This window comes from Amphiura filiformis, chromosome 19, assembly GCF_039555335.1.
Source record: "Amphiura filiformis chromosome 19, Afil_fr2py, whole genome shotgun sequence".
Classification (NCBI taxonomy): Eukaryota; Metazoa; Echinodermata; class Ophiuroidea; order Amphilepidida; family Amphiuridae; genus Amphiura; species Amphiura filiformis.
Window position 1 is genome coordinate 48370647 of NC_092646.1, and position 12273 is coordinate 48382919.

Genomic DNA, 12273 nt, shown 5'->3' on the forward strand with positions numbered 1-12273 from the left:
CCAGTAATTTCTACACAAAAGCCCCAAATCAAGAATGCGTGCTATGGTTTACACGTAGTTGAATGCGTATTCGACCTCTCTCTGCGCAGTGGTAGAGCCATTTTGGATAGAGCATAAAGCCGAATAGCTGTTAAAACGCGCTTTGAGGGATATATCGATTATTTCAGAACATGCACGTATTGCCAATATTTCCTGTACATTCACTTCTATAATATACATTTCAAATCAAATGAGTGCTCACGAATGTTCAAAATTTTTAGAAGGACCAATGGAATGGTACCAAGATTTTCAAACGCCGTTTACTCAGAACAACAATTTTGCGTATTCGGCACTCTGCCGTGTTCATAACGATATGATTGGTAACTAAAGCCACATAATTAATCACCCAATATGGAAAAGTGCGATCTAAAATTTAAAAAAAAAGTAATGTTCTCTACCTCTTATTCCATAAATCGTGGGAACAAGAAATAACAATCTGTTGCTTTGAGAAAATCAAAGTTTGTTTAGCGCGACTGAACCCTGCTGTTTTACGGCTAAGAAGTGTCCAAGTTTATATCAAATCATCTGGAAAAATTACTTAAATGAAACATACAATATCGCCATTTGCGCAATCACGGAATCTTCATAAATATTGTGCTATGCGGTGTCATATCAAAGCAAAATTATGTTATTCTATATAAAAATCCGTTTGGGTGGCAACAAAGTACCCATTATTTTGCAATGTGTGTTTTTCAATTTGTTACTGCTTTAATACCGTCGCCTTTGAACGGAAGGTTAGCCTTGTAGTTTCGTCTGCCTCACGTGTCCTATACCGTCTGGAACGTGGGACTACTAACTAACACCGGTCTCTTTTTAAAGGGTTATTGTGGTATGTCTAAGATTGCCCTGCAAAATCCCGATTTGTTCATTTATATTTTATGGAATGAATTTGTGCCATACTTGTTAAAGGTTGTGTGGGCATTAAAGATTACAAGTGACGGCACCAATAAGGGCATTGGGCAGCAGTTGCATACCCTCCCCCCAAAACAATATAATCCCCTCCATTTCACCCCATCACAAAAAAGGACTCACAATAAATATGTGAGCGCGTTGTCACATGTACTGCAGTCATGTTATATCTGCTCATTATAACACGAGCATTATAGGAGCAAAATTGGATAGCTCCCCTGATTAATTATGAGGAAGCTTGGTAATCTTTTGACTCGTGTCCAACAACCAAATACTTGACTTCAAATGACAAATTAGTGCACAAAAGGATACACTTATAAGATGAAATGTATCTTATTTATTACTACTATCTGCACTTAGCTTTCCTTTACATATCGAAGTCTTTATATGTTGAACAAGCGGTAAAAGAATGTATTTTACCGAGAGCTCCGACAACTTTACTATCAAATTTTCAAGATGTCAGCGTCCAGTGAAATTACATGTGATGGGTGACAGGCTATTTTTAGCATACTTGAAGGGCACTCATCACATAAACAAACATGCCATAGGAATGCAATGATTAAGGATGCACAACACTTAAACAAGCTTTGATTTAGGTTAATGGCATCAACAAGCATGAAGTAATGAAATGTCATAAAATTTATCTTAAAAAGTGTTTAAGAGTAACTCATTCCAACATACTTGCAAGCTGGACCAAACAATGCCATCTCGTGAATCATTACCAATTTGGCAAAGTGCCCATAGCTATAAGTTATTTGGACAATATCTAAAACAAGAAACTGATATTAAGAAATCCCACTGAAAATACCCAATATTTAAAGGGTCAAGCAACGTATTGGGCCATTCCGTAATCTAACCTTAATCTTCCGCATGGTGAGTGTCAATTTCAAATGGGGTTACCTGAATGAATGCCTCCATTTGCCTATTCAAGTTGAAATCCATACACCCCCCAATAAAAGACATGAACTTAATCTTCCACACAGGGAGTGTGAATTTCAAATGGGGTTACCTGAATGGGTGGCTCCATTTAAAATTTACACCCCTTGTGTGGGAGATTAAGGTTATGTCTTCCATAGTAGGTATACGGTTGTCAGAAAACGTTTAAATGTCGGGTTATATAAAGGGTATAAACGTTTAAATGTCGGGTTATTTAAAGGGTATATTAAGAGTATAAAACGTTTTCTTAACATTAAAAAACATTTTTTGATAATCTACTGCTCAGCAAATAAAAATGTTTTACAGAGAACGTTTAAATGTCGGGTTATATAAAGGGTATAAAACGTTTTAATAAAATTCCAAAAACATTCTTGAAAACTTGATACAAAACATTCTAAACAGAATGTTATTTTGGGGTTGAAAAATATTTTTCGAAAAATGTTTGCCCAAAATATTTTCAATAACGTTTTAAAAACGTTTTCATGACCTTTATATAACCCGACATTTAAATGTTATTAAAAGGTTTTGGAAAAAAAAACATTTTAAGAACATTTCTGTGTTTGCTGGGTTCAAATATTTAAACATAATGTTATTTAAGTATTGACACAATATTTGGCAAAAATGTTTGCAAAAATAGTTTACAATAACATTTTTTGAAAACATTTAAAAATATTGTTGTAGTGTGTTTTTATACTAAATGTTTTAAAACGTGATCATGATCTTTAGATTACACGACTTTTTAATGTTATTAAAACTTTTTAACCTAAACCAAAAGCCAAAATATAACTTATTTAAAACGTTTTTTAAAACGTTTTTGTGTTTGCTGGGAATATTTTACAATATTTCGCAAAGAATAATCATATTAAAATTTGACCGAAATAGTATATCACGGCTTTAAACAGCCACTCGTTGTCGCATGTGCTGCGGCAGTCATGATATACATGCTCATTGTGCTATATTCCAAAAAAAAGTGAAACCCCCTGTAGAGGAGTAAATTCTAAATCAAAGAAATGTCCGGGTTTCCAAGTCTGCTTTCTGAAAACGACTGGAATTCCAGTTGCCAATGTCACTTGAAAAAGCTTGGAAATCCAATTAAATAGAGGAAACATTGCCAAACTGGGCTCTCGAATTGAGGATTTCTGATTTTGACCTTTCGACCGGAATGTTTTTATTTATTTTTTGCAAAAAGTATGGATTTCAAACAGTCACGATTGGACATAATAATAAAATAATGAAATTCCATAAACATTCTCAAACATTTAGGAGTAACTCAGTCAAGCTGGACCAAACAAGTCAATCTCGTGAATCATTGCACATTTGGCAGTAAAGTTAAATGGACAATTTACACTAGTGACCGATATTAAGAAATCCCAGTAAAAATAACAAGTCGTTTAAAGGGTCTAGCAACGTAATGGGCTATTCCATAATCTAACCTTAATATTCCACACAGTGAGTGTGAATTTCAAATGTGGTTACCTGAATGGGTGACTTCATTTAAAATCTACACCCCATGTGTAGTGGGTGTATGGCTATCAAATTGGCCCTGTACATTTTATGAGGCTACACTTTTGCAAGTTTAGTTAAGGGAAGGGGTATGAACGTTTGGACAGTATTTATTGTGGGACATTAGAGCACATTGCATTCTGAATACGAAGAATGTCCTTCTGATATCAAATAATTTTGATTTTTTGAAATTCGCAATGTAATACACATTTCATGGCAAATCATTAAAAAATCATATTTTTGATATTTAAAGGGCCGTATTTACTGCCCTAACTACATACACCAGGGAGGTGTTCATAATTGGATAATGACATTTTTACAATCTAGATTTGACAACTTGTAAACAGGTTTGAATCTTACAAATAGAAAAAAGGTCAATAAGGTCAAATTTTATGGGTGCTATTGGTGACAGATATGGTGCTTGGCTGGCCTGGTCACCAATTACGGCTCTTTAACAGTACTTGAAGTAAACTTTATAAATCTGATGAATTATTGAAGATATGGATTTTTTTTCCCAAAACACCAACAAAAAAAATAGGTCTTTTGGGGAAAAAAATCCATATCTTCAATATAAAAGGTCAAAATTTTCAATTGATCGTCGGCTTTTCCTCCCAGCTACATACACTTTAAGAATATATCATTAGATTTATAAAATTTATTTCGAGGACTGTTATATATCAAAAATGTGAAAAATATCAAATTTTAATAATTTGTCATACAATTTGTATTATATCGTGAATTTCAAAAATGAAAATTATTTGATATCAGAAAGACATGCTTCGTATTCAGAATGCAATTCGATACGTCTGAGGTGCTCTCATGTCCCACAAAAATGCTGTCGAAACGCCATAAACGCTCATTCTAGATCCCTTAAGTTACATTAAATGAAACACAATAGAAGCAACCTTTACCTTGTAAACAAATTCTTTATTTGCAGCAGTATGATGAAATACTAATGTGATTTCAAATAACAATCATGAAAAAGACAGAACAATTGCAACATTAAAAACTTTTAAAATAGTATAATTAGTATGATAATAAGTAAAAAGAAAATGTCAAAAAATATGTGAGGCAACTCGCCATCGATGTGTAACGTGTAAAACGATTATCACGATGATGTTCACTAGATTATATGCCCTTGCCCGAACCACGATCAAATTGATCGACACTCAACATTTGCCGGATCTAACATCATTTCCATAGTTAAGGAACCACTTCGTTGGCGAATTATTATATGCTTACAATGGTATTTTATCATGCAGGATAGATCCCATAAACCATACTATTGTGAAGCGATATAGAAGAGTTTATATATATATATATATATATATATATATATATATAAAAATACATAAAACAACGTAATTATGTTATAACAGCATGATTTATTACTCGGAGTTTCACGCCTAAAATGGCGATCATCAGATAAATAGCTGAACACTGAACTGTAACTCCAAAACAAAACAAATAAATTCACAGCGTTAAAAGCATGACAGCTCGCGCAGTAGGCGTAGCAACTACGCAAGTAATGAAGTGCGCAATTTATTTTTTCTTTGCGCGGCTTGGTGGTTTCCGACCGTGTCGGCATTTTGAGATGAGTTCGGTTTTTATTATTGAGGAGTTAGGCCCTTTTGCACGCAGTATTTCTAGTTTCTCTTCAATGCATAGGTTGCATTGTCCTGAGTCACGTTTGTGTGTGTTTGATTCTTTCAAGATTTCCCAGTAGATAGAGTAGTTGCTTCCTTTTCTTTTAAGTTGCCATACATATTTTGAGAGTTCTGTTTCCTTCTCATATTTGTCATGTTTGAATGATTTGGTGTGGTTGTTGAACCTCTGTTTAAAGGTTCCGCCTGAAAGTCCTATATAAGATTTAGATTCTGTATTCGAAGTTACACTGGCTTTATATACTAAAGCACTAGTCATGCACTTTCCACGGAGGGGACAGGTTTCTTTGACTCTACAGTTGCAACTTTTGTTGATGGCACTTGGTTGGCTTTTTGGTGATTTGTGAGTTGTGAGATTTGATGATTGATTTCATATTCTTCATACAACTGTAGCTGATTTTCACCGTGTTCCTGTTAAATATTTTGTTGAGTTTGTGTCCACGCGGGAAGTGCTTGGCCAGAAGCTTGATGAACGTACTCCCTACATTTGATTTCACGGCTTTGTTGTACGGAGGGTTAAACCAGGTGACTTTTCTGGTGCGGCGTCTTTTCTTCTTTGCTGATGGTCTCGTATCTATTGATGTAGACCATCCAGTCTACATCAATACCCAATCCAACCATCCACCTCACGTCATCAACCACATCCCTATCGCCATCGGGAAAAGAATCTCCACACTTTCGTCCAACCACGACGTCTTCAAGAAAGCCGCCCACACATACGACGAAGCTCTGAAATCAAGTGGTCACGCTGAATCCATTCAATACACCACCAAGGAGAATGATACGAGACCATCAGCAAAGAAGAAAAAAAGACGCCGCACCAGAAAAGTCACCTGGTTTAACCCTCCGTACAACAAAGCCGTGAAATCAAATGTAGGGAGTACGTTCATCAAGCTTCTGGCCAAGCACTTCCCGCGTGGACACAAACTCAACAAAATATTTAACAGGAACACGGTGAAAATCAGCTACAGTTGTATGAAGAATATGAAATCAATCATCAAATCTCACAACTCACAAATCACCAAAAAAGCCAACCAAGTGCCATCAACAAAAAAGTTGCAACTGTAGAGTCAAAGAAACCTGTCCCCTCCGTGGAAAGTGCATGACTAGTGCTTTAGTATAAAGCCAGTGTAACTTCGAATACAGAATCTAAATCTTATATAGGACTTTCAGGCGGAACCTTTAAACAGAGGTTCAACAACCACACCAAATCATTCAAACATGACAAATATGAGAAGGAAACAGAACTCTCAAAATATGTATGGCAACTTAAAAGAAAAGGAAGCAACTACTCTATCTACTGGGAAATCTTGAAAGAATCAAACACACACAAACGTGACTCAGGACAATGCAACCTATGCATTGAAGAGAAACTAGAAATACTGCGTGCAAAAGGGCCTAACACCCTCAATAATAAAACCGAACTCATCTCAAAATGCCGACACGGTCGGAAACCACCAAGCCGCGCAAAGAAAAAATAAATTGCGCACTTCATTACTTGCGTAGTTGCTACGCCTACTGCGCGAGCTGTCATGCTTTTCTAGTGAAGACGCGTACGCTTTCAACGCTGTGAATTTATTTGTTTTGTTTTGGAGTTACAGTTCAGTGTTCAGCTATTTATCTGATGATCGCCATTTTAGGCGTGAAACTCCGAGTAATAAATCATGCTGTTATAACATAATTACGTTGTTTTATGTATTTTATTACACGCTCTACTATCTAATAGTATCGAGCACTATCTTCAGCTGTTTTGATTAACTATATATTATATATATATATATATATATATTCCGTGAAACTTTAAGTAACGGTTGCCTTGCCAGAGGTCTATACTTTGAATTTGTTTATATATATATATATATATAAATAAATAAATATACAGATGGATCAGTTCATTAAATTTTATTCATATCCTACAAACTTGTTTCAAGAAGACTGCTGTCTCCTCTCATCAGGGATAGTCAAATGTAATGAAAACAAAACAAAACAAGATGAAGTGTATCTTTCCTGTGCGTAATTGCGGAATTAGCGTGCGCATTTAACTCTCGCGCGCGCATTTAACTCTCGCGCGCGTATAGGTTGTGTCTGCGCGAGATTTTTACGCGAGATTTTTCAGTTTGAAGCAACGAGTTTAAGCTAAGACTCGCTAACCACAAACAATCTTTCAAAAACGAAAAGCACAAACACCAGACAGAACTCTCCAAACACATCTGGAAGCTAAAGGACAATAATGTTAATTTCACTATCGAATGGAAAATATTGAAGTATGCCAATGCATACTCAAATGTGAGCAAACGATGCAACTTATGCATCATGGAGAAATACTTCATCATACGCCACCCCAAAATGGCATCTTTGAATAAAAAAACTGAACTAATTAGCGCATGCCGACATGCGGCAAACTTCAAACTGAAAAATCTCGCGTAAAAATCTCGCGCAGACACAACCTATACGCGCGCGAGAGTTAAATGCGCGCGCGAGAGTTAAATGCGCACGCTAATTCCGCAATTACGCACAGGAAAGATACACTTCATCTTGTTTTGTTTTGTTTTCATTACATTTGACTATCCCTGATGAGAGGAGACAGCAGTCTTCTTGAAACAAGTTTGTAGGATATGAATAAAATTTAATGAACTGATCCATCTGTATATTTATTTATTTATTATCGCTCCTTTACACTTAAAGTTGAGCACTCTCTGAAGAAACTTTAGTTCATTACTTTGTATATATATATATATATATATATATAACAAGAATAAACTTAGATGAAACCATCACTACAGATAAAGTGCTCAACTAAAAAGGAGCAGGAATATATTTAAATGTAGTGAATTTAATATTTACACCATCATCATTCAATACAGAACTGTTTCGTATAGGTGTTGTCACACCTACACTCCTCTTTATTCTCCATGCAATTGAGTAATTAATATTCTTGTCAATGTCGGCCAGAAATTCCTCTCACTCTTGGATAGGTGCTTTCCTCCTGAACATCAACTTCACAAAATCCTCAACAGAAATACCATAAAAATCAGCTACAGTTGCATGCCTAACATGCATCAGATCATTTCTGGACATAACAAATCAATTCAGGCTAATCTCAATGTATCTTCTACGGATTCTTCTAGACCATGTAACTGTAGGCGCAAGTCCGCATGCCCCCTAGATGGTAATTGTCTTACACCATCAGTCATTTATCAGGCTTCTGTAACTCGGGATGATACTCAAACAAAGGAATCTTATGTTGGACTAACGGAAGGACCATTCAAGACTAGATTTAACTGCCATACCAGCTCATTCAAGAATGAAAAACAACGTAATGCCACCACTCTCAGCCAATATATATGGTCTTTAAAGGACAAGAATATTAATTACTCAATTGCATGGAGAATAATCACACGTGCCAAAGCATACTCTCCAAATACAAAGAGATGTAATTTGTGCTTGACTGAAAAATATTATATCATTTGTAAACCACTTATTTCAACTCTTAATAATAGAAATGAACTTGTGAGTGCTTGTAGACATAAGAAGAAGTACTTATTGTGTAACATTTGATACCTTGACTTTAACCAAGGCCTATGCCTTTTTATTAGCACTTTATCATTGACTTTTATAGTCGCTCATAATTTATGTCAGACTTTTTATAGACACTTCAATTAGCTCAATGCTGTGTTTTGGCCCACCCAGCCAGGTCATGGCCAGGTATATTTTGCTTGTGCTCTCATTCAACTGAGGAGTGTAGGTGTGACAACACCTATACGAAACAGTTCTGTATTGAATGATGATGGTGTAAATATTAAATTCACTACATTTAAATATAAATATATATATATATATATATATATATTTTTTTAGATGAATATAAAATATAACTTTAAAATATTTGATTGCAACTATCCGATAAGGTATTACTCCCTCAATGTTGACAGACCCGAAATATATAATTGTAATGGATTTAACACGCTTTAAAATGTCAGGAATGTCTGTAAGATTAAACATATATTTTATGTACTTCTATCAATGATATACCAAAAAGATATAATTTGGAATATGCAAAAAATAAAGACAATATAAAAATACTAAAATAAACGTTTTTTATTCCTGTAATGTTTAAAAAGACACCGTCGGGTATCGAACAACATTTGTCTGGTAAGGTAAAGTAATAACGGTGCCAATTATGTTTACATCTACTAGTTTGGAATGCCCTCCAATAAACACAATATAAAAATTCTTAAATAAAAAACAGTTATTATTCTTGTAATGTTTGAAAAGTCAAAGTTAGGTACAAGACAATATTTTTTATGGAAAAGTAATAAAACGGTACCAATATTAATTTTAAAACCCTTTGGTTACACCTAAGATACGCTTTATTGCATGTTAGATTAAAGATTCAAAATGACGGTTGGGTAATAGTGGGTTTATCTAAGGTAATATACAAGCACTGCTCTATAAGCTGCTATCCCATAATAATAATGACATGTCTTTGGACATTGGAATTTACAAGATTTGTTCTTCTTCATACAAGTGTAAAACGGAAATCAACTTTTGTTACGGTATGGCAAATTATGTCGCATGAGTTGTATGTTCGTGTCTTTCACTTGTTGCCTGCATTAAGGTTAACTATTTTCTTTTTTTAGATACCACTTTCTGATCAATGCAATATAAAAAAATTATGGTGATGCTATTTGTTTTGTGCTGTTAAAATATGAAATATTATGAAAGTGTACTTTTAACCAAAACTTTTTCCACTAAACACTTTTCGAAAGCACATATAAATGGTTATAATGTACGAAGTAACTTCAGAATGATGGCATAAACCTGCAGGCGAGTTGCGATTATGGTAGTAATGACGAACACATTTTTTATTCATTCAAATTGCTAAGTTATACTGTAATGACAATAATATTAAAAAAGGCATTCGATATTTCAGTCATTTATATGTGCAGTCATAAAGTTCTAGGATCCTGATGGTGTGCTGATCATTCACATGCGTTGTCGACCGCATTAAAAACCTCATCAGCACGAGGATCTCCTTCAAATCTGATCTTCCAAGCATTTTTAGTCTCATCGACACACACAAAGTCAGCCACATCGACAACACCACAATTCGAAACTGAAAAAATAAGGTTCATACTCAATCAAGGAAACAACCAATCAATAAACCAATTTAATCAATTGTCAATCAAACAATAAGCTGTATGTATACTTATAATGTTTGTATTTTTAAATAAAATACATCTTGGGAAATATTATGTGTGTATATTTAACTAATCAGAAAATATCACTAGCGGGCGAAGAATTTTTTTCTAAAAATTCCCATCCCTAAATTCCGGATATCAAATGGTGCGCCTCAAAGTAGACTGTTCATAGAAGGCGCTTCTAATGATTATGTGTGACCCAAAAAGCATGGATTTTGTTTATTCAGGATCACTCTACGTTATACATGTAATTGGCCCAAGTCGTACAAAGCTTTCGACAATATTATTTGCATGTAATACTCTGACATAGCTGTAATGCAAATAGGTTGCCATGGCATTGCAGCTTACCGTTGCCTATCAAAGAATATTCGGTTATCAGATATTGAAGAATCAGCTTGAATTTGTTTTGTCCTCCATGTCCTGAAAAAGAATTCGAAATTAAGAGAAAAGAACGTATTAAAATTAAATGTACTATGATCCCTGTGAAAAACCACCCAATATCTCTCATCTTTGGTATACTTGCAGGATGAACAAAGTAATGCAGGAGTGACTCACATATTAAGGGAACAAACCAAAAGATCGATGACCTCCTGTAAACGTAACTGGTTTCGTTTAGGGGGGGGGGTAAAATACTCGATTACATTTGTACAAAAACATCGGTCTGAAAAAATGTGTCATTATTATATATACTATGTAAGAATGTTCAACATTTTATTATTACCTTTCTGGCAGGGAGGGAGGGGGTCGGCTGAGAAACGAAACCAGTTACGTTTAAAGGACGTCATCGATCTTTTGGTTTGTTCCCAAACCAAATCTGTGTGCATTCTACTGTTGCTTTTACCTGTACTAGCCTGGCCTATCATTTGGGCTTAGAAATGAAACACAGTTACCATAAAGATCAGGAATATGTTCAGTGGCAGAGACAGATGGCTAGCCCGGCAACCCTAGTAATTTAAGGTAGTAAAATCCCACACTGGATCGGTTATGTAATTTTACCATTAGTCGGTACAAAATAATTCAAAAACATACCTTCAGGGATGGGTATGAACGTTTGGACAGTATTTATTGTGGGACATTAGAGCACATTGAACTTCGCAATTTAATACACATTTTATGGCAAATGATTAAAATTTGATATTTTGATATTTAACAGTACTCAAGTAAACTTTATAAATCTGATGATTTATACTTAAAGTGTATGTAGGTGGGATGAAAAGCAGGCGCATAGCAAGCGGGGGGGACAGGGTGGACGAAGTACATGGGCCCCGAGGGTTCAGGGGCCCCAAGCACAAAAACGAAAATTAAATAAGGGCTCATAATGGAGAGCAGGGCCGGATTTTTATACCATTGGGCCAGGTGGGCCCGGGTCCAAGGCAATTTTGGGCCTCCAAATTTTGGGGGCCCCAAAATTGCCCTATGCATCTTTCTTTTAACTCCAATAGCAGCATGTTTTTGGGTCAAAATAGGGCAAAATTGTAAAATTTTCCGCGCTTCGCGCGCATTCAAATAACAAAATGTATGTTGATCTGGGGCCAAAATAGTCAGAAATTGAATTGAACAAAATATGTTAGTCCCCCTTGGTCTCCCATTAGTTAAACCAAAATTTGGCCACTGACTTGAGTGCACATACCTTTCTCGGCACGTGAGTTCAGGGCCTCCAAATTTTGGCCTGGCCCAGGGCCCCAAAAAGGTAGGCTAAATCCTGCCCTGGTTAAAAGGGCCCGTACTGCTCCTTGTCCATGGGCCCCTGATGCTCTTGCTACGCCCCTGATGAAAAGCCGACGACCAATTGAAAATTTTGACCTTTCGTATTGAAAATATGGATTTTTTTTCCCAAAACACCAAAAAAATTAGGTCGTTTTGGGAAAAAAAATCCATATCTTCAATATGAAAGGTCAACATTTTCAATTGCTCGTCGGATTTTCCTCCCAGCTACATACACTTTAAGAATATATCATTAGATTTAAAACAATTTATTTCGAGGACTGTTATATATCAAAAATGTGAAAACTATCAAATTT

At 35.4% G+C, this 12273-nt stretch overlaps 1 protein-coding gene across 1 annotated transcript in view; it reads right to left on the reverse strand.

The window, feature by feature from the left end:
- Positions 1 to 9134: 9134 nt before the first annotated feature.
- LOC140141410 (uncharacterized) overlaps positions 9135 to 12273 on the reverse strand; it is a 38795-nt gene continuing 35656 nt past the window's right edge. Inside the window, exons 4-5 of the mRNA XM_072163261.1 lie at positions 10601 to 10672; positions 9135 to 10167 (exon numbers count right to left, since the gene is read on the reverse strand). Coding sequence (XP_072019362.1) covers positions 10034 to 10167; positions 10601 to 10672 — 206 coding nt within the window. The 3' untranslated portion in view covers positions 9135 to 10033. The remainder of the gene's footprint in view (positions 10168 to 10600; positions 10673 to 12273) is intronic.